General features: G+C 36.8%; 1 protein-coding gene and 1 non-coding gene across 3 annotated transcripts; both read left to right on the top strand.

Moving 5' to 3' along the window:
• The first annotated feature begins 412 nt into the window (after positions 1 to 412).
• LOC110795617 (uncharacterized) lies at positions 413 to 12,910 on the top strand. Of its 2 annotated transcripts, none has more exons than XM_022000638.2 (11): positions 413 to 845; positions 1,911 to 2,060; positions 2,877 to 3,044; positions 3,380 to 3,532; positions 4,070 to 4,222; positions 6,141 to 6,305; positions 6,481 to 6,660; positions 9,465 to 9,636; positions 9,722 to 9,863; positions 11,127 to 11,265; positions 12,297 to 12,910. In XM_022000638.2, the coding sequence occupies exons 1-11, from the start codon at positions 677 to 679 to the stop codon at positions 12,326 to 12,328; spliced, it is 1,623 nt and encodes a 540-aa protein (XP_021856330.1). In that variant the 5' UTR covers positions 413 to 676; the 3' UTR covers positions 12,329 to 12,910. The 2 variants fall into 2 exon arrangements, with proteins under 2 accessions (XP_021856330.1, XP_021856329.1); XM_022000637.2 differs by having other exon boundaries at positions 9,722 to 9,872.
• A 4,783-nt stretch (positions 12,911 to 17,693) lies between these two features.
• On the top strand, positions 17,694 to 17,802 carry LOC130462238 (small nucleolar RNA R71). Its single transcript, XR_008922345.1, has one exon. It is a non-coding gene; the product is annotated as a small nucleolar RNA R71 (small nucleolar RNA).
• The last annotated feature ends 6,435 nt before the right edge of the window (positions 17,803 to 24,237 follow it).

The raw sequence follows: 24,237 nt of genomic DNA, 5'->3' as shown, positions 1-24,237 counted from the left end.
AACTCAAACATCTAAGAACCCCGTAGATAGATATAATCAATGGGATTAACACGAAAAGTGAAATAAAGATAAATTGAAAAAATATTAAAATTTAGCTGCTTAAACTCAAACAACAAAGAAAACCTATGAGAATCAAGGAGAAATGTAACTAGCGTGAAGGATTTTGAAATATTTGAGACGTGTTTTAAAAGTAAATTAAATAATTCATATTGAAATTAAACTTAAAGTATTGGCAAATGTGTATGTCGTACCAAGTTAACCCTTTGTTAGCTCTATTTAACGGGGTGCGGAATATGGACGTAAATTGTCAATACAAACTTGAAACTTGACCTTAGACTATGTTGGTGAGTAATCGAGTAAATGACATTAACCAACTTGATTACCCTCAAAAAATGTTACTCCTAAGTACACTATTAACACTTCGTCTTTGTAACACTTGTTAGCCGGCCTCTTTTTTCTCAGTACTCGACTGAGAATTGAGAATTGAGAATTGAGAATACTCTTTCACGAACTCCAAAATTTTCTCAAATCAAAATCAACCCTTTGATCAAATTCCAATTCCCAGGTTATAGAGTTTTTCATTTTTCAGCAATTTCCTTCTTGTTCTTTTTTTTCCCAAACATTTTTCTGAAAAGAAGAGAAAGAAAGAATTCAAACCCAGAAAAATCAAAGAAATATGAGATGGGAAAAATGGAAGCAGAGCGAAGCAATGGAGAAGGGAGGTGGGCCCGGGAAGAGGTGGGGACACACCTGCAACGCCATTAGAGGAGGGAAGCTTTTGTATGTGTTTGGGGGTTATGGCCAAAGTAATTCTCAGACTAACCAAGTTCATGTTTTTGACACTGGTGTGTGGGTCTTTCTCTCTCCTCTTTTACATGTTTTTGTGAATTTTGGTTTGAATTTCGTTCTGAGAATTCCTATGCAGGTAATTTTTCTGTGCAAGAATCAGAATTCAAAATTTTTACGTGGGTGTTTGTCAGTTTCTGTTTTTAATTGGAACTATTTGAGGATTAACATTGTTGTACATAGTTATCTGTATGTTTTTGGGGAATTATGGAGGTTATATTGTTATTTCTGATGTTTCCTGTTCAGTTTCGCTGCTAAGGTTATGTTTGTTTCTCTACCACCTACCAAACAGACCGTTAGGGTATTATTCTTGGGATACCTATTTTGAGAGAATGTAATACTTGATAGAATGTAATTATTTATTATGGTTTGGTAGACTTATGTTTCGTGAATGCTAACCTATGTTTCAAAAGTTTAGGAGTGATTGCTTGTTCCAAACCATAGTTGTTATGGATTGTAGCCCGTCTGTATTTTTTTCTTTTGGGATCATAAGTTGAACATAAACAAACTGTTTGCAATTATACGATTAACGCTAAGTCACTATGTACATGTGCTTCATCTAACCAAACCCTGGATGGGAACTTATAGACATTGGAGTTAATGGTATGGTATAGTACTATAGTGTGCTATGTTATATTATTGTTTTCCTTGATGAGTGATGGTTCATTGCATGGTGAACTTTGAGTGAAGTGGCGTCAGCTTTCAAGTCAATGTGAAAGTCATTCTAGCTGAGTACTTGCATTGCCAATCTTACTTATGCTTCAGGAACTTATGGGTGATAGCACTGATAGGGTGTGTTAAAGTGTATAAACTTTGGTATCTCAAAATTCAAATTGTACAGCTTGTCTAGTAGGCTTAATACCTCTTAGCTCATCCTGTTTAGGTGGCATTGAAGATGCCATGATTTTTTTCTATTTTATAGCATCTAATGTGTTGGAGTTCTGTGTACTCCCTACCCCCATCATTTCAATCTTCTTTCATTCTTTCCCTTCACTTCTTCTATTTTAGAACTTCTCTTTTTGCATATTTTGGGGTTTCATCTCACTTGTGCTGTTAATATGTAGATTCTCAAACGTGGAGTGAGCCAGCCGTAAAGGGAACTCCACCAATCCCTAGGGACAGTCATACTTGTACAACAGTTGGAGATAACTTGTTCGTCTTTGGTGGGACAGATGGGATGAACCCCCTTGGAGACTTGCATATACTAGACACTTGTAAGTTCATGTAATTCTTTTTTTTTTAAAATTTTCATATATTCGATGGAAACAGTTGGTTATGATGTAAAGTTTTTGGATGGTTACATTGAAATATTGAATCAAGTACATGCTAGTTTTATTTGTAGTACAATTATTGAAAATCTACTGGCCTCAAGACCAGCTAAAGTATACGGCGTATTAGCATATGGTCAAATTAGGTATAAGAGGACTGTTGTGATATTTTCAATGGCTCGGTTTTCACAGCTGTAAATTATTGTGAAATGTGTACATGTATAGCTGCCATTCAAAACAAGTTGGTGGGACAACTTTATGATGTTTTATGTATTTAAAAGTATTCCAGCTATCTGGTATTTATTAGTCATTTAGACAAGGGTGAGTGACAAGCTGAATGAATACGTTGCTGGATGCATGGGATGATTATATATGTATGAATTTTCCCTTTGGTAACAGAAGGAAGTCCATATAACCAACTTATGGGTTAATGACATACAACCTTGTGTGCTCATGTTGCATTACATGTGTGATTTTTCTCTATATGGACCTTGGTAACAGAAGGAAATCTACATAACCAACCTATGGGTTAATGACATGCATTATAGGTTCATGCATGCCTTTATTTTCTCTTAACCGGCATCAAATTTCTGGTGGGGAACTTTTTATCTTCTGTGGTTCCCACATATACTTGTCCGATGACTCCACGGAGAATAAGACAACCTATTTCAGTGGGTTTTTTGTTCCCTTTGTAACTATTGCATTTATGTCATGTTACTGGCAGTTGATGTGTCTTTGCTAATGAGGTCCATATATTTGCAGCATCAAATTCATGGATTTCTCCACAAGTCAGAGGTGATAGGCCACAGGCAAGAGAAGGCCATAGTGCAGCACTTGTTGGAGAAAAACTTTTCATTTTTGGTGGATGTGGCAAATCTCTGAACCATCCGAGTGAAGTGTATTACAATGATCTTTACATATTGGATACTAGTAAGCTCTCTATTTCTAATTTCTAAAGTTGAGGCCCCCTCGATAGTAACATCTTGTGGTGAATATTCTTCAGTTCTTCACATGAATTTTCTTTCTCCATAGATTTATTTCTATGTGATCCTATTCATGCTCGGATGCATGGTCTATGCATATGTTCTCGTAGTTAACATGCCATGAAGTTGTGAACACAACAATTTGATTTTACTTATTAGTATTTTTTTTTTCTTGTTGCTTCTTTTGGAATCTGGAGCCTAGTACTCGTCATAGCTTCAATTAAATGGTCTAATAGATGGGAAGTGATGGCTGACGTTAATTAACTTTCCTTTTAATTGCAGAGAACTTTGTATGGCAATGTGCTGCAACATTTGGCAAGTCACCAGCTGCACGAGATAGCCATTCGTGCTCATCTTGGGAAGACAAAATAGTTGTTATTGGTGGTGAAGATGAGCACGATTATTATTTGTGTGATGTTCACATTCTTGATACAGGTTTAATTAATTCTTTTTCCTGAAATGCCCGAGGTTAATTAATTGTTCAATCTAAACTTATTATTAGTGGTGAGCAAAGTTGCATCGTCCAATACAGCAGAAGCTTATGTAGCACCATATCACCCTTCTCCAAAGCTGGAGTGACCGAGTGATAAGAACAAGGCTACACCCTGCTGCATGATTATTTTAACTTCCTAAGGGTTTTTTTTTGGAAGCTAAGAGTAATAGAAACAAAAGTTTTATGTGTTAATAAAAGTACATTATAACTGTGATAAAATATTGCCCTTCTTAATAACCTGTACAGCCTGTCTGTCCCCACTCCGAAACTTTATGAACTTCCTATTACCTGGTAATATAGTTTTCTTCCAACTTTTGTATACATTTTTAAGCTCTTCAATAAATAAAAATTGGGGTCTGACGTTATCTCAGCTATACATGAATTGAGTATTTAGGACTTCTTTGTTTCAATTGCATATTTTTATGCTAGAAGTGGAGGGGAGAGAGTGGTCTTATGCTGGTGATTATATGTTGAAACAGATACTCTTGTTTGGAGAGAGCTGAATACTTCTGGTCAATTGTTGCCTCCCCGTGCTGGGCACTCAACCGTGGCCTTTGGAAGACACATATTTGTATTTGGGGGATTCACTGATGCTCAGAACCTGTTTGATGATCTTTATATGCTTGATATTGGTAAGAAGATTGTTTACTTTTGTTTTGTCCCTCTCAATTACTGTACCATTTTCACATTCTTTTTGGTGTATAGAGAGCCTCAAAGGGCATTGATGTACATGGGATGTGATCCCAGGTCCCGGGTATCATCCACCAGTCCTTTATCAGCTAAGCTAGCTAGCAATCACATTATTTTCACAATTTGACAGGCCTTGTTATCTTATTTTCTTAAGGAGTTGTTGATCTTATCAGCTGTGCAGTACTTTGAAAATCATCCATTGTTATTTAGAATATTAGATGCTGAACGTGCTGGCAGAGTTGCTTTATGTCCTTCAACTTCTGTCTCATCAGCCTCCGTATGTGATGTGTGCACTTGATGGTTAGCCACATTTTTGGGATCAAAACTGGAATAAACAATTCTATGGTCTGATTTGGCAGGTTTAATATTAGTGTTACGGATGCACGGTTGTTATTTGTGTCTCCTGTTTTTAAGATTTGTAGCACATACATGAATTATCTCAGTTCTTGAAACACAACTGTCGGTTTGTTTTGTTGTTTTTGGTATTGTAGGGCACATATAAGCTTGATCACTATTTGTCTCTTTAGTGTCTGCCAACACTAAATTGGCAGAGTTTGTTATCTGTACAACTGGGTCAAAGTGTACCAAGGATAGAAGTAGAACAACTCATAGATAGAAGTGAGATTAGCCTCAACCTAGTTCTTCAGGCTGTGAGGAAGTGTAGCCATAGAATACAATAAAGTAGTGTGTCAATACCAATGGAAAAAAGGACAGTTAGTCATTAAGAACATTCAAATTAATGTGAAGAACTCAATCAAGGAAAAACTGACAAGTCGTATTGTTAATCAACGGATGTTTATAAACTTCCAGAATTCCAGCATGCCGAGAGAACAATTGCATGTACTCCCACTTTGTCTTTGTTTCTCTCAGGAACACATCCGGACAATGAATACATTCTAAGCTCCTAACAGTAGGCACACACCACATACAATGCTCCCAATCAGACCCTTACATGGTTTCCACAACACTTGTACACTTATTCATATCAATGAGCCTATAATATCTTATTATAGGACTCCCATTTTTCTTAAATCAAACCCGAAATGGCTTTAATTTAACGCAATATTTATAGATTCTCCCATCCTACTTTTCCTAATACAATAAGAAACATATACTTCCCTAAATCAAAACAATAGTAATTAGAAGGATCCCAACAACTATGACAATTGACTTATTGTGCTTGTATGGTTGTACCTGACTTTGATGTCTTTGTAATAACTTAGAGCTATTTGCATGCTGAAATCTCCTGCAATCATGTAAAAACTGATAAATAGATCACCTTTGTTAGGAAAATTAGTCTGAGGTATGTGAGATTTGGCACATGTTTGCAAGGAGGCGTTCAAATTAGGCTTGATATTATGAGACGTGTTGAGATGTGCTGTAATTTTGGAGAGATTCTTCTGAGCAATCCACATGTGTTAATTTTATTTTACCCTGTGACTAAAATTTGTTAAGACTGAATGTCTATTAAGAAAAAGAGGATAACTATATTCAGAAATTGATAATTAAAAGATGCACTGCCGTGTTATTACTTATTACCTGATTTGGAAAATTGGGCGTTGGTTGTTGCACAATTTGTTTCTTTAGAAAATATGCTAAACCAAGGTTGGTGCTATTGGTGTGAATATGTTCAAAATGTGAAAAACTCAATGAAAGTACCTTGATCAAACCTATTTTTATAACAACTAATGACATTCAAATTTTGATGGCTTAACCGATTAACCCATGTTTTGAAAACAAAGTAGAGCGAGGTCGTGAACTGCTGCATTTCCTGTCTCTCTTGTTCTTACCGTGTTCTGCAATAATTCCATGTTTTATGATAATAGTTCAACTCATTGCTTTTCTGAATACAATTTCTAGATACTGGTATTTGGACCAAAATTATGCCAAGTGGTGACGGGCCTTCTGCCAGATTCTCCATGTCTGGTGACTGTTTGGATCCATCAAAGGCAGGTGTTTTGGTCTTCATAGGTGGTTGCAATAAAAATTTAGAGGCTCTGGACGATATGTACTACTTTCACACAGGTCTTTATATTACTACTCTTTACTTTGATACTTTGTTTTTCTTTACTTTGATACTTCTATATTAATATCTTTTCTGCTCTGATGTAACGAAACTTAGTTAATGAGAATATTAATTTCCACCAATTGAGATGCTTACGGAAACATGGAGCTGATTGCAGTCTATTTCTCATACCAGAACTTTTGAGGGATGATGGAAGAGATGAGCGAAGGTTGGAAAAATTATCTTTCAGAAAACAGCTGAAGATGAAGTGTCAACAACAATACATTGTTTCTTCGGAGAATGATAAAGCCCTTGTCACCTCTGGGACAGTTGATTCTACCACACCATGTTCTGTGCCACAAAATAGCCATCAAAGTAAGACAACATGTACCCCCTCTGTTCTTTTTTTTGTTTTGTTATACCCAATTACCGTAGACTCTTGTTTCTAGGAGAAGTGAGTGGGTGTAACTATGTAGGAAAAAGATAGATAAAGTAAGAGAGAGGTAGTAAAAAGGTGAGTGGTTGTAAGAAAAAAAGTGGATAACTATAAAGTAAGAGAGAGGTAGTAAAAAGGTGAGTGGTTGTAAGAAAAAAAGTGGATAACTATAAAGTAAGAGAGAGTGAATGTGTGGAAAGGTGTAAATGTTGTGGGGAAAACGGGTAAGAGTAAGATCGGAAAACAAGTTTGCCAAAAACAGAATACAATAGAAGTGGGTAGAACAAAACAAGCACCTTTTAATGAAAGTCGGTAAATCATAAAAAACAGTGGAAATATGTGATATTCTATAAAAAAAAAAAGTTAAACGTAGCAGTGTGTCCTGTGTCATACAACGACCAATAAGATATGGTAACATATACATAATTTATTTGTCTTTGGTTAAACTTGGGACTTTATATGTGATTAGGGGTGTTCGTCGGTGGACCAGAGACCGGTTATGCTTGGACCGGACTGGAAAAACCGGTCCAACTCCCGGACTGGAAAAACCGGTCCAACACCCGGACCGGGCCGATTTGGACTGGTTTAGACTTATTTCTATAATTTTAAAAATAATACTACAAATTATGGTAAAAATACAAAAAAAAAAAAAACATATGAAACTAATTATTCAACGCCTTTTTAAAAGTCTAATATAAAATTTTCATAATTAGTATTTTTTTCCTACATATTAATTATTGTTCATTCATTATCGTTAGCCCAGTGCCTTCAAAGAGGCTCCCGCAACAAGCGGGGTAGGGGGGGGGGGGGGGTTTAGACGTACACAACCATACCCCTGTAGAGAGGTTGTTTCCTTTTTCCCATAAGCGATAACGGGTTGTTTCTCTTCTACTTCATGGTTTTGGGAGCCATTTTGATTTAGTCCATTATATCCCAAAGCAAAAAGAGCAAATGAATCTTTGGCTCCATCAGGAATGGACATTCGACCCCCCTTACCCCGCTTTTTGCGGGAGCCTCTTTGAAGGAGGAAATTAATTTTTGTAGTGGTTTGTTTTTAATTTTTCTCAATTGCCATGGACTCCACGCTTCATGCTTTGGTTTTAATTATCTGATGTCCTTAGCTGAACATAGTGTTGATAACTGCAATATGAATATATGGTGATGGTTGCCAACTTAAATCAATAATTATCAGCTTATCCATAAAATTTTGCTAATTTATATTGGCGCATAGCCCATAGGCGTTATATCATGCTTCTCATAGTATAAACAATAAACATGGAAGGAGCCCATTATCATCATTTGATTCATACCCCTCAATCTTTTATTATAGTTGGTACATGGTTCACATGAACATGGTTAATGTGTAGTGCTTGTTACATTTTGCATGAGCGTTAATCTGATTTTTCTTCTCCTCCACCTCTCTTCACTAAGAATGAGTATGCGCCATGATACACTTGGGACTGTGACCATGCTGAGGAACTTGTTGATACAATGGTGCATGGATGCAACCATGAGAGCTGGATCTTGTATGATGATAAAATTTCCTTCAAATTATATTGCCTCCAAAAATTTCATGCAATTAATTGAGGGCTTTTGCTTGGGTTTGAATCTTAAAGCCTATGTTAGATTTATTCTGAAGGAAATTTTGTCTATGGACTTGATTTGCACTTACACAGTGGCACTAATTGCATTGGAAAATTAACTTAAATCGTTAAACTGCTCAAATAATTTATCTCAGTGGAAAGGTGAGTATAGTATTTGACTGTTGTGCTGAACTGATTCTTTTATCACAAGGTGGTAGAATCTTCCATTGCAACATTGTGCTAGTCAAGCACTCCCCAAAATTTGGACTGAACTTGGTCCGAGACATTGCTCTCTGGTCTGGGACATTGCTCTTTTCTCCCTGATGGCCACACATAACCTGCCTCCATTCAGTGGCCCTTTTGCTAAGCTGAATGGTGCAAGGCCAGTGTTGAATTCCTATATTTATTTCTTTCTTAAGCTGCACCGTTGTTGTGTGGGAGTGTAGTGGCTTGGTTGGTTTTTAAACTAATGAATTTGATTGAGACAACATATTTTACTGCAGTCCAAAGTTTGATATTGAGTATCTCAAAAGTTCAAAGTTCCTGGCGCAATCTCCATATTTCATACGCCTCTGGTGCAATAGAAGCTTGGATCTCTCCACATCAGCAGAACTTCCCTTTGCTTTTTGCCTAGCCACCTCAAAGTTCAGACCCTTTTAGACCTTACACGTGATAAGATCAATACTTAACGAAAACAAATCAGGAATACTAGTTTCACAGAGATAGGAAATTCCATTTTGTGATTTGACTTGTCATGTTCAAGGGGTATGGAAAACTGGAAGCATGATTGAATATGGACATTTTGATCTCTTGAAGGTCTCAAACCTTTTTATCTGTGACACCATTTTCCAAGATGGATTTGAACTACCGAGATTGCTAGATAGTACTGCTGAACTGGAGAAAGAATAGGTGAGCTTGAACATTCATAACGTCTATCGGTGTGGATTTGTTCTTTCCTGATAAGCAAGCCGCCGTTAATATTCTATCACATACTATCAGTGTGCCAATTATAACTTCAGAACAAATGCTTTCTGATGTTACCGTTTGCTTATCTTATGATGCACCTTTTTCATTGCCCGGTGTTTCCATGGAAGTTTTCTTTCCCATTTCTAAAATGTATAGATTTGAACTCCTAATTTACAGACAACACTATTGTGCAGGTCAGCAATATTTCCATCTAAACATGTACCGACCCCCAATAGGGAAGAGGACATTTCAAGCCAAAGTTACTAAAAACTTTCCAAGTGGATATTCCATTGAAACCATTATAGATGGAAAACCGTTGCATGGAATTCTTTTTCCAACCTCCGCAACTAACTTGAGTTCTCAACGGTGAGGTTCCAGCAACTTCTGCTTACTTTTAAACTTATTTGTCTTGCGGGTTTTTTAAATTTATTTATTGGTGATGTCTATTCAGGAAAAAGGACTCTGAAGATGTCAAGTCTAAGGTGACTGAAAATCACGGTCCTGTTACAATATCTCCAACTGTCCATGAGTCTCCTGCTGAACCTACGAATTCACCAACCACCAAAAATACTGAGCATGCAGATGTTGGCCAGGTACAGCAGGTTAGGTTCTAATTTTCTATGTTGCTATGATGCTATCAGAGTCCTGAAATATCACTTTCTTATCCCAAGTGCATAAATGATAAACAAATGTTTGAAAGTGAAAGTGCTTTATGTTTGTTGCTTTTTCTTAACTTTCAGTCAGACAGTCACATATGTCACTTAAGCTTTTCGTTCTTTTGAGTCTGAAACCATCCTTGTGCATTCCTCGTGCTGATTGCCCTTGATAATTCTTTTCACCTGATTAAAAGGCATGCTAACTAGATTCTTCCTCGTTATGAGATGGACTATCAAAGAGAGTTATAAGAGTACAACAAGACTGGCTATGCTGCAATGAGAATTGTGTAACTATATGTGGGTCATCATCATTATCATTACCTCATTGCCTCAAAGAGGCTCCCGCAAGAAGCGGGGTAAGGGGGGGTCGGACTTACCCAACCTTACCCCTGCAATTGCAGAGAGGTTGTTTCCAATTGACCCAAATTGCAGAGAGGTTGTTTCCAATTGACCCAAATTGCAAAGAGGTTGTTTCCAATTGACCCAAAAGCGATAAGAGTACAACAAGACAGGCTATGCTGCAATGAGAATTGTGCATCTATATGTGGATGTAGTGAGATATTTGGTTTTACACTCTTTTTTCAAGTTTCATAATATTTTAATGCTTTGGATCTCCACCTCTAGCACAAACCAAAGGGAAAAAATTAGGCATAAAGCTGGTGAAAGAAATGGAGAACCAAAGAGTAGTCAGGCTTCAAAGGGAGCTCTAAGTTATCTGGGCTAGCTGTTATATTACTTGTACTTCGTATAAGTGTGTCAGTAAACTGTTAAAGTAAACAAATTTACTGATTGATAGTGTACCTCATATTACTACAAGAGTTCTGAACTCAGATGAATAACTCCTTTTCAATTCATTTGCACTCACTAAGGTTGAAGGACTGTCCTGCTTTACTACCTGTTTAGTAGTAGTAGTAGTTGTTGTCCCGCGTAACAGAGAGACAATTTTGTCCTGCTGTACTATTTTTTTTTTACCATGATAGTCATAAGAAAAAGAGGATTATTTGGCAAAATCGATTTGATTATGAAGCTTATCATTTTCTATTTCTCTTTCTTGGGTAGTTTTGCAATTATATCACAATCTGCAATAATCTGACCAATTACTTATGCTTTCAGGGATCTTTTATTAATTGCAGATATTTGTGTAACTAGATGACTGTATGTTTTTTTGACCCATCTTAGTCTGCTTGATTGAATATTCAGGTATCTATTAGAGGGTTCGAAAATTCGAATTCTATACTTGAAGTCAAGACAACAGTTGGAACTGCAACCTCAGCAGATTCAGTCACCTTGAATCCGTCTTCAGTGCCTGAGGGCTCTGTTGCTTTTCCTACGAGCCAAGGTAAGCTTGTTTTCAAGTTTTTGAAGAGAAAATTTCATGTATGAACTATGAAGAGAAACCAATTATCAAATAGAGTAAAAAGGAGTTCAATACAATTTCCTTCTTGAAACCCATTAGGCCATTACCAAACAGCATCAATCGGAATTCAATACAATTTCCTTAGCTTCTCGAAGTAAACACAGACAAAATTCCCTTTCCTAATTCCATTTGTATTATTTCCCTTTCTACATTCCAATCTTTTCCACCAATTGAATCAAACACCCCTTATTGTCTTCTTTGACTATTTGAACTTGGGATGTACGGAGTATATGTTTATCAATATATGCATCACGCAAAATGGAACACATGATGTTTTCCTTTCGTTTTCCTTTCATCTGAGTGTCGAATTTGGCATTTCAGTCATCTCTTTTAACGTTGTTCTGTCTCTAATTCTCTCAGTCCATGTCCCCGTGCAGATCTAACAACTAATTCTAGGTCTTGATAATGACAATCGAAAATATTCTACATCTCTACTGGCATAATAAACATAATAGAGTTTCGAAATTATTATGTCATGTTTTGCCTGTTTATTAAGCTTAGCCAGTATTTCCAAATGATTGAAAATATGTGTATTACGAGTATTTTGTAGAAGTTTATTTTAGTAGATACTTTCGCACAATAATCCTTTTATAAAGTTTGCCAAAACATGTAATGAAAGTTCTTAGCCAGAGCTTGCTTAACAAGTTGAATATTGCGATTGTTTTGAAACCTTGGAACTGTATTTAACTGTGATTTGCTTCACCTACTTTGCCCCCTTTTCTCTTTTTACTAGGCTCATAGCATGCTATTTACTTAATGTTGTACTGATCCCATTCTCAGTCGAATATGTATGTTTTATCAATATAGAAACAAGACCAGTTATCCAGTGCTTCTAGTCATATTGGGTTGTTGTATTGCTTTGGTGGTAGTGATTATTCAAATTTCAGTATTCTGTAGTATTGATAAACACTTTCCTGATAGTATGTCTTTGGTTTTGTTTTTTGCTATTGCAGAGGGTCAGGTAGAGATTGCTGAAAGAACATGAAGGTAGAATAATAGCTTTCAAGCATCAGTTTTGACATTTGGAGGAAACCATTTTTTGCAGTTAGTAGTAATTAGGGCAGATAGTGAGCTTGGGGACTGCTAAACTAGACTAGAAGCTAGCTCTCCAGCAACAGCGATTTTTTGCACATGCAGAAAATTCTTCTGGGGTCGAATTATTTATTTGCATCGAAGAGGTACATATATTACCCAGCGTGCATCGAAGAGGTACATATATTACCCAGCTAATTAATTGTACATCCATAGCTTGAAGGTGATTGTAGACAGCTGATAGATGACAGATGACATTTGGTCTTCCTAGGGCTTACAACTGCCACACGTTGAATCGGTGTAACTCCTTCACATACTACTCCATCTTTTTAGAAGACGATTGTAGCAGCATGTAGTAGTTCGAGCAGTAACATTTTAATGTAAAGTGATACTTTTGACTAGAGTTGCATCATTCTGCCATGATACGCATTGTTTGTCTGTGGTCGACTGGTGGTTATTGGTCCGAGGAGGCTGTAGTCTTCTTTGAAAATCATGAATAATTCAAGGTATATGAGGAACTTTGTCTAAAAAGAAAGGGAGGGGATAACATGTTTGGAAGTGTTGCATGTTGCAAATCAAGCTTAAAGTGATTCCGAAAAGAATTTATGAATCCAGGGTAGTAAAGACAGTTAATTTTTTTTTTTTTTTTACATAGGATAAAGATACAAGGAAATGGAAGATAATAAAACAAGCTAACTAGCTACTTGGCATAACGACGAAGGAAAGACGAACTGAAGTCCGTCATTTGCCGTCCTTTTTGCTAGGTCCTGAGCAGACTACATTTTGTACAGACGCACCTTGTAAATTCTGCATTTCCTAAATTCCTTACCTTTCTGCTGTTATTAGTAGCATTGTTAGCCTAGTAATCTCATGGTTGATAGTTGTGGCAACAGTATTTCACGTAGGACATAATCCACTTATTCGTAATTCATATTCGAATTATCTTTCTTAAAAATCCCTTTCAGACTGTCAACCACTATTCTCTGCATATTGTCCTGACCTTCTTGAAAAATTCCTTGGGAGTCCCTCAAACTCAAAACCTCATTTCTCTTTTGTTTCTTTTTCTCATAAATGATTATGAGAAAAATAATCAAACTATATGCAACGCTTCAAGCATCAGTTAGTTGTTAAATCGCGTAAATGAGAACAAACGTAAATATCTCTATTTTATAAGGGAACTCCTGATGTCAATTTAGTAATTGCACTTTTGGTGTCCCCCTATAGAATAGTTTGTCCTCGCTCACAATTGAATTAATAACAAATTTTGCCTTATATAAATCAATAATTATTATATCATAATTGCCAATCTGGAAATAAATTTCAAAATTTCAATCATCTTTATGATAATTGCAATTATAATTTACGATTGAGCTAAATTGTGGAATAACAACAATTAACCAATAATTCGCGTCAATCACCTCTCAAGAAGCCAAAAATAAGTAGCATTTGTTTACTATATAAACTTAACCCCCTCCCCACCCTAATAGATCACTCAAAACACAATATATGGTTCACTCTTTCTTTATGTGATCTCTTATGTATGACTATGTTAGAGCATTATTATTGGTTGTAGTTGAATAGTTACTAATTATTCAAATACAATATCACTTTCTTTTATAGTTACGATCTTACAATTTTGACACACTTGGTGGATCTCAATCTATCATTTCATTTTAAAGTTTTCAACCTGTCCCTTTTATTGCTTAACATTTTCAAATTGTTTATAACTAATCAAGTTCTTTATTTTTCTGTTACAAAGAGCCAGATGAAATTAATGTTCATATGTCATTTACTACTCTGGTCTGTATAACATTTTTCACATTATAATCGACCTTTTTACTACATGTTTTTAATCATATGTTATTGTTAAAACACTGATGTAACAAAGATTCTACCATTTTCATCCATCATAATGCATGAAATTGTTAAAACAAAAATAACAAATCATGTACTCTGTAGTACTAAATTGTTATGACTTATTACTATAAGAAACACCTTTCAAAACTATTGACAATCTAGCATTTATTTTTTCTTTGATAGTGTCAATCTATCATCTATAAACCAGAAAAAGTATATGAACAAAAAAATTACGCTTTTCATAAAACAAATTAATTAATTAATTGTTTTTTAAACCAAAATTGGGATGAACAACATGTATAACTTTATTTGACAACAAAATTCACCTACAAATTGGATTGTATAGATATTCTTAACAATTTTCTTAATTTTTCGACCATGCATTTGTGATGAAATCTTCCAATAGACATAATAAAACCATTGGTTAAAATACTTTCTGAAGAAAAATAAATAGGTAATCATTCTACGATAATAAATATTGATCGAGAACAGCAATTACTTATTGTGAGTGCGTGAGTAAATTTGCATCCCACTATTACACAAATCTTTATTCCTTGGTATAATTAGGAAATTTTGTGAAACACTACCTTTAAGTTTGGTGGTTTTGTGAATTGCTACCTTATAAAAACTTTTTTTAATTTAACTACCTTATAAGTTTGGTTTGTTTGACTAACACTACCATTTGACGTTTTTCGTTAATATTTTCCGTCTTGTATTTCTTCTATTCTTTTAAATATCTCTGTTCATTTGTCATTTTGTGCATTTGCCATATTAAATAAGCGTTGTAATGGAGTCCAAAGACGTAAAACATTAACAAAAAAACGGCAAATGGTAGTATTTGTCAAACAAACCAAACTTAAAAGGTAGTAAAATATAATTTCCTTTTTAAAAGGTAGCAATTCACAAAACCACCAAACTTAAAGGTAGTGTTTCACCAAATTTCCGTATAATTATGATAAAGGGACGTGAAGCACCCAAGCACATTGAATCAGCAGTTATGGTGCAAGGATTGTACGGCGTGTCGAGTGATCCAGAGCAGCAAATTATGGAAATTCTATCTACGTCTACGCCCAAATCGCAAGGAAATATAGACATACGATGGATTATTGACACAGACGCTTCAAATTATGTGACGGGTAATCTGTCCATATTGAAAAATATCACCACATCTGAAAATTGCCCGGTAGTGTTACCGGATGGTCAGACGGCGAATTCAAATCAATATGGCTCCGTAATGTTGGAGGGGGGTTTTGTGCTTGATAATTTTTTATTTGTGCCCAGATTAAACTACAATTTAATTTCTGTAACTCAATTAAGTGACGAATTAAATTGTTTCGCTCAATTTACTAACAAAATTTGTGTGATTCAGGATCATGTGACGAGGACAATGATTGGCGTGGGTGACAGACAAGAAGAACTATATTTTTTTCGTGGGGTTCCGAGAGTGAGGGTGCTAGCCGTGCAATGTGTGGTTGACTTCTGGCATCAACGAATGGGACATCCGTCGGAGAAGGTATTACAGCTACTCCCTCCTGTGAGTAATACTCGTAGGAAAAAAAATATAATTTGCGATGTATGTCCGCGTGCAAAACAATGTAGGGAGAGTTTTCCAGTGAGTGACAGTCGTCCTAGTAGAATTTTTGACCTTGTTCATTTTGATTTATGGGGTCCTTACAAGACACCATCGTCTTGTGGGGTAAAGTGTTTTTTTACCATTGTGGATGATTACTCTAGAGGTGTGTGGATTTATTTATTGAGCAATAAAATGGAAGTTGAATCATCGTTTCTCAATTCTGTTGCTATGGTTAAGTGCCGGTTTAATCAAACTCTTAAAGTAGTCAGAAGTGCCAATGGCACTGAGTTCAACTGCTTGCAAGGCTATTTCTTTAAAAATGGGATTATGTTTGAGTCATCGTGTGTTGGGACACCTCAACAAAATGGGAGAGTAGAGAGAAAGCATAAACATATTCTGAATGTAGGGAGAGCATTGCGTTTTCAAGGGAATTTGCCTAAGAAATTTTGGGGGGGGGGGGGGGGGGGAATGTGTTCGGGCTGCTTGCTATTTGATCAATTGTACTCCTACACCGATTCTTGATAATAAAACACCGTATGAGATATTATTTGGCAAACCACCATCGTATGTGCCTATCCGTGTTTTTGGGTGTCTGTGTTATGCATATAATCTGCGGAGTAAAGGGGATAAGTTTGATTCTCGCAGTCGCAAATGTGTGTTCTTAGGTTATCTGTTTGGTCGGAAGGGATGACAATTATACGACTTAGAAACTCATGAGTTTTTTGTTTCTCGGGACATTAAGTTCCATGAACGGACGTTTCCGTTTGCTGACACACCGAATGGTTTGCTTGAGGTGACTGATGGAGAAGGGGAAATTGTGAATTGGAGTTTGGATGAGAGTGCGACTCGATGTGGTATTGGAGTGTCGTTGCTTGTGAATGATGTTGAGGGTCGTGGGGTGCGACAAGCTGCTGGGCAGCGCGCGTGCTATGGAGAGTGAGTGTGTGCAGCGTGAACGGAGCAGTAGTGAGGGAGTGAGTGCGAGTGGTAGTGAGGGAGTGAGTGCGAGTGGTGAGTGTGTGTTGGAGGGGCAGCAGTGCGCTGCTGGTGCTATCGAAGAGGATAGTAGCGCGCGACATACTGAGCGCAGCAATGCAAGCACAAAGGTCGCCCCACAGGCGACGAGTAGTGATGTAATCCCCCGTAATTTTATTATATTTTATTTATATATTTTAACGTATATTTAATATATTTAAATGTAATTTACGAATTTTAGAAATGAATATGTAATTAAAATATAATTATGTTATTACATTTTGAATATTTTAATGATTTATGAAATCAAAATTGATTTTTGAATTTTACGTTAAAACGAATTCGGATTTTGAAATCACGTTCTATTGAAATTAGAAAGCAAATCCTAACCATTTCGGATTCAGCAACTGACAGGCTAAAGTCGTATCACCTAATCAAAAATAACCTAAGTCCACTAGCTAGGTAGCCCTCATTGTAAGAGTTGGAGAATGGGTTGTTTTGTTTGTAGGATTGAAATGCATTACATTGTTCAATAGAGCTCCTACATTCCTGTGCATAATGACCAGACATTCCACAACTTTCACAAATAGTAGTAGGTTGGGCACTCATAGCAGCTACACTAACAGGTTGGGCAGATTGAGCATTGGCCGCTTGCATATTATCAAACTTATAATGTAAAGCAGTCAATTGGGCAGCTAATTGTTCAATAGAATTTAAATCATGCTTACCACCCCTGTTAGATAGACCTCTAGGATTTCCATACTGGGCATTGTGAATGGCTATCTCCTCAATCACCTCCATAGCTCTAGGCACCTCAAGTTGCATGAACCTCCCACTGGCAGCTGAATCCAACAAACATCTAGACTCATTGCCCAGACCATTATAAAACTGCTGAATCAAGAACCAATCTTCCAAACCATGGTGCAGGCATTCTCTTTGCAAATCCTTGAATCTCTCCCAGACCTCGATCCCAAACTCTCATCCGCTTGTTGTGAGATACCTAATATCTGACCCCTCAGACGAGCCGTTTTCTCAGGTGGAAAATATTTAACATAAAAACAAGAGCCAAGGATTCCCAATTATTGATTTTCAAAGCCGCCCGATTCAACCCATTAATCCACAGTTTAGCTTTCCCACTCAAAGAGAACGGGAAAAGTATCTCCAAAGTCTGCTCCGGAGTCAATCCCTTTTGCTTGATGGTGGAGCAATATTGGATAAAGGACTGAATGTGAAGATTCGGATCTTCACCTGGTTCCCCACCGTATTGGCGTCTCTCGATCATGTTAATCAATGCAGGCTCAATCTTGAAGGTCTCAGCTGCAATAGAAGGCATGATCGCCTTTGGTAGCACGGACAGACTTGGCTTAGAATAGTCTGTAAGCCGTGGGGTAGGTGGCGGTATCAGATTTTCGTCACCCATCTCTATCTCTGAAGGAAAAAGATCGCCAATATTATGATCAGAATCAGAATAATTCCCACACTGTGCAATGAAAGTTCTTCGTCTACGAAAGGTTCTTTCGGGCTCAGGATCGAATGGAGTAAGATTACTAGTACCTACGGTCTTGGGCATAGACAAAGACTACAAAACAATGTGAGATCCGGTCTCAAGGAACGTGAGTTCCTTGAGTAGTAACAAACAATAATCTAGGATAAGCAATCAACAACAGAAAATAGAACAGATTCCCAGGCAACGGCGCCAAATTTTGACAGGCTAAAGTCGTATCACCTAATCAAAAAAAACCTAAGTCCACTAGCTAGGTAGCAAGGGAAGTCAGGATCGAATCCACAGGGAAACATGCGTTCTTTCTACTATCAATTAATTAAACTAGACTATTGGGAACAAGAGTTGGTTGATTGATTGTATGCTATAACTACGAACGATAATTAAACGAATATGAATCAATATATTAAGGAATCTAGGGCATAGGTTCACCAACAAATAACAGTCCAGGACAACGAACAATCACGATAATCAACAAAGTAATTAATTAGACTAGCATGCTCTCTCGAATCGATACTAATCATGGACTTAGAATTAACGGGCTCTCGCTACGTATTAATCCCAATTCCACCTATTGACACAAGCCTAAACATCAAATTGCATCTCTCGAATCTTAACTTGATATTGCATAACTACCACAATTAAACCTGCGCAAATCTAATTGTATAGTGAAATAAACCAATCAATAGGAATTAATTACAATGCCAACAATCACAATTATTCAATGTCCCTTCATATTATTCATGGATCCCCAAAACCCTAGAAATTATACTACTCAAGCATATTAACGATAAACAAAGCAATTAGCATGATTGAAAACATAATTAAAGCTAAACAAGGAATTGAAATAAAGAACAATACCTTAATTGAAGAATAAGAGAAACAGAAAGCTTGAATTTTTATTGAAATTGAGAACTAAGTGTTTGCATAAATCTAGAGAGAAAAAGTAAGCTAAGGAAAATAAACTAAGGGTTTAATACTAGGAAATAAGATGATGAAATCCCTCACTAAATTAACAAAGGCTATATTTATAGTTTAGCCCAAAAACATAAGGAAAAACCGGAAAAAAATAAAGAAGGACGCGCGCGCACAGCGCCTTGGGTTGTCGTCGCCCGGTCGGGCGGCTCTCCGCCCGACGGGCGAGAAGCTCGAAGTCCGCCCGACGGGCGCAGGGCTGCCCGACGGGCGTAGGGCGACTTTCTGGAAACCTTCTCCGCGCGCCCGGTCGGGCGGCTCTCGCCCGTCGGGCGGAGAGCGATTTCTGCTGCTGCTTCTGATGGGCGCCCGGTGGGCACCGGGCGAAACTCCGCCCGTCGGGCGCCCTCTGACGAACTGTTCCTCTGCTTGCTCGCCCGATGGGCGAGGGGCAATCCACCTGGCGGAGGGCTAAGTGATCCGCCCTTCGTCCACAACACCGAGTCTAACTTCTGGGGCTCGATCATGAACATCTAGGGCTCCCTTAAGTCGACAAAAGTCGTCCCGAACTCCCTCGGGATCCTGTAGTGGCCTAAATCATCAAGAAACGGGCCTAAAAAGACCAATTTCACACTAAGTATTCCTGAAACTCACGGCACACTAAAATACACAGATTAGTACTAAAATGGCTCCTAGGAGCTCATTTGACGCATAAAAGTACTAAGGGACGGGGGTGAAAATATTATATAAAACGCACATATCAGCAACCTAAATTCTACTCCTAGCCCAATTGGGCAAAGCCCAAACCAACAAAACCCCAAAACCATACTCCCTTCTCTTTTCCTCATTCACGTAAAAAACAAACCAAACCCTCCTCTCTCTTCCCTCCATACTCACGTGAAACAAACAAAAAAAAAAGAAAAGAGGAAACCCTTCATCCTTCCCTCACGCTCACCCTCAGCCGTCCTCTCTCCCTCCACGCCGTCGCCGAGCCGCCGCCGTCCAGCACTCCTCAGCCACCGGCGACCTATCACCGGTAATCCTCTTCTTCGTCGTTCCCTTTTCTTCCTCTATTTTCGTTCTTTCTTTCCCTCTCTGTTTTCGTCCTTCCTCATTGGCTTTTCTCGATTGTCGCAGCTGCACCGCGACCCAGGCCAGCCACCTCAGCCGGTCAAGCCTCGTCGTGAGCCACCACCTACCAGCCGGCCAAACCCCTCTCTCCTCTTTGGTTCTTGGTTATTTCTTAAACCCTAAGTAACTAATTATTTTAATTAATTATAATTGTTAATTTAAATTATGTTCTTGATATTAAATTCATAATTTTTATGGTTTGAACATGATTTTCAGATGTTGGTTGAGTTTATAAACGAATTAATTTCAAGTTTTGGTTGATTGAATTATAAGTTAGGGCTTATTTATGATTTATTAATTTGAATTATGTTTCTTGGATTAAAGTGATGATTTTTGTAATTTAAATTATAAATTTCATATTATGCAAATTATATAATAAAGTTATTAATTTTCAGATTATCAAATTACTTTGAAATATGAATTTTGACTGTTTAAAGTAGGAAATTCAAGGTTTTTATGATTTTTAATCATGATAGGTTGAGTATGAATTATTGAATTGGTTGTTTTGAGATAATAGGAACGTAGATTGACCTTGGTGAAGCTTTTAAATGAATTTATATTGCTGAAAATTTAAAGTACGATGTTTGCAAAAGTTTTCAACGAATTTCAATCACTAGTTCAATAATTATGATGCTAGGAAAGCAAAGGTTCAAGTTTTGATATTGGGGAAAGTTCTAAATATATTTAGGATGCATTTAGAATGCTTTATTATGGTTGTCAATGATTAGAAATTGATTGAGACTACTTGTTGATTGTTTAGGCGGAGAATTCTCTTTAGGCGACTTTTGAAAGTGTTAAAGTGGCCTATCAGTTTGTTTACACAAGGTACGTACATACCTGCGTGCTTGGAATGTGTGCTAATTGTTGAAACCATGTTGAATTTGTTGTTGAACTTGGTTATATGGAATGTGCATGTTTAATACTGTTGGACAAACTTATTGAACTTATTTTGCACTATGAGAACTGTAACATGTTAGTATGGATGATTGATACAAACATGTTGGTTGGGAACACTAGATTATTCTATATGATTGGTTTGGATCGATTGGTTGTTGTTCCCTTTCTATCTTTTCACTACTTTATGAGGGCGGTGGACCTTGTTTAGTAAGTTGAAACTTTATACCCATATACAGGGTTGCTCATGGTTAAAGGAAAGGTTGGATAAATTGGAATGAGTCTTGATTGATGCTTTTATGATCACTTACTTAATTCCAAGATAAAAACAGTTGTGAACAAATGTGAATTGTATGTCTTATGTGATTGTTGAGTCATAACGAAATCTCAATTGTAAATCATGTAAAGTGAAACTGAGTAGCAATAGCTTTAGACTGTGCACGTCTAAAGTGACGGACAAACAGGAGTTGGGGTTCATGGTGGTAGCCCATGGCCTTTTCTGGGACCGGATTGATCACCGTGTTCTATTTTTATTTAAACGTTCCTCGATATCGCAGGTCACTGAGGTCACGGAGTCGCGCCCGTACCTCGTCTTCCTTAGTGAAGACTTCTGGATGGACAACTCGGTCCATTGTCTACTTCAACTAAAATAATATTATTGTTGTAGGTCTAGCCTAGTCTAATCAAGTATGGTCGTCAAATTATCATGTTATGTCTGCCCTTGTTTATGTTCATTAGTATCATGTTAAGGTTGTTCGTTAATAGTATCATGTTAGGATTATTATTGTTTTAGTATGTAGTACTCAGCTTTGCTGATTACGTGCTTTGTTTGTGTGTGTTGATCATGGCTATGCCTTATTGATCCTGTGATGACCCAACTTTGGTGAGCAGTCTCTAAGGATCAATAAGCGTTGCCCATCTACAGGTTTGAAGATGATGTATCATTGGGATCGGGATTAGAGAGCTTGTAGTTATATTTTCTTTATTAAGTGATTTGGTTTGTTAACTTAAATTTGAAATTGTCGTACTATTCGTATTTCCTTATTTCAGTTAATTGGTTTTGAACCTAATATGTAATAAGATTATTTATGAACCTACAAGTTAGTTTTATGTTTTCCGCTGCAAAATTCTGAATAAGCCGTTACGTTTTCACACGGGCGATAATACTTTGATAATTCCCTACAGTTATGTTTAAAAAGGGGTATTTTAGAAAATGGGAATTGTCGGGGTGTTACAAAGTGGTATTTTTGAGCTAAAGGTTTTACTGAAATTTCGTGTCTACCTTTTAAATTTTAGGCGCCTAACTAACTAATTAGTTACGTAAAAAGAATTTCATTGAATTAAACTACAACTAGTGAATAAATTGAAAGTTATTAGTTAGAAATGTTTGAATTTATTTTAAAATTAACTCTTGAATTACATGCTTTGAAATACGTTCTTGTTTATGTGACTTCATGTATTTCGTTTTTTTTAGATTTAAATTAATATTTTCGTAATTATATATTAAAAAAATATATATATATATTTTTTATTTATTTATTAATTATTTGTCGTTTAAATAATTATTCGTTTAAACAAATTAATTCTTATAAATCATTCTCGTTTTATTCTTTTATGCTTCAATGTTTGATATACTATGTTTATTTTGAGAGATGGGTAGCATAGGAAAGGGCATATAGAATAGGAACATTGTGTCTGCATTATGTCAACATGATTGTACTTTTGTGCCTACTAACTGTCGTGTCTTTCCTATGCTTTGCCATTAATCATATTCTTACTTGTTGTGTATTGTGGGATCATACGGCAAGCGAGAGTACTAATTACTAACATAGAAACTATGTTTAATTGTTATAGATCATTAATCATGTCTGGCATACAAGGAAATAGAATAGGGAGCAATTCTAACCCTATTGTTCTGAGCGATGATGAAAATGAAATGGATTACGAGTCTGACATTAACAGTTACACCAGCCATGAACTTGTTCTGCGTCAAGTTTTAAGAGCAGGAGAACCTGATAGTGATGATGAAGCCCTTCGTGAATTTGATCGTGCTAGAGGGCAAACTAGGGTCGATATTTATCAAGCTGTTTTGAGACCTGAAAGCGATTCGGAGCCTGAGTTTGAGCATGAATTTGGGTATGAGTTCGAACATGAATTTGAATTTGAGTTCGAGCATGAATTGGAGGTTGAGCCTGAGTTTGAGTTTGAGCCTGAACCCGAGCCTGAACATGAACCTGAACCTGAGCCAGAGCCAGAGGAAGCTAATCATCAACTTCAAGGTCTACGAAGATCCTCTAGGCCGAGAAAGGAAGCTTATTATTTTGATATGGATGATGATGATGAACTTAAATATGAGTTATTCACCCTAGAAGGATATAGCGAATCAAAGGACAAGTCTGATGATGTTTCCCTTTAGCTTTGCTTACATATTTAGTTGTGTGTGAGAAAAATGTTGGACAATCCGCCCAACCATAGTTTATGTTTATATTGTTAGGTTATGATTCATATGACAAAACATAAATCATGCGGAAAAACCATAAAGCCAGGAAAGCATATTATTTACACATAATCATTTAGCATAGTTTAGATGCATACACTTTGTTGCGTGCCCTCCCTAGCTGCGCCCGAACCGAACAAGAACAAGTCTTTAGGACTCCAAGTGTCGTCCCTCCGTAGATAGTCCACAGCACGTCCGGATCCGCCTTAAGCTTGACCAACTAGAATCGCCCTTAAGGTACTTAGAATTTTCGGCTATTGTAGGCAATTATATGACTGAATTTTTTCTCTCAAAAATCACTTTGAATACTTGAATCGTATATACAAATAATGACCCTAGGCCCTTATTTATAGAGGTATGGAAAAGGAATTGTAATCCTACTAGGATGTGGATTTGTTAATTAGAACTTTATTAGGACTCTAAATAACAAAGCAAATCTAATAGGATTAGGATTTTAATCTTCGCACGAATCCTAATAGGATTAGGATTTCCCGCACACGCATCGTACAAGCCGTGCAC

Source organism: Spinacia oleracea, chromosome 5 (assembly GCF_020520425.1).
Source record: "Spinacia oleracea cultivar Varoflay chromosome 5, BTI_SOV_V1, whole genome shotgun sequence".
Lineage (NCBI taxonomy): Eukaryota > Viridiplantae > Streptophyta > Magnoliopsida > Caryophyllales > Amaranthaceae > Spinacia > Spinacia oleracea.
Note: the sequence above shows the minus strand (reverse complement) of the source record. Positions and strands in the feature narration are given on the sequence as shown.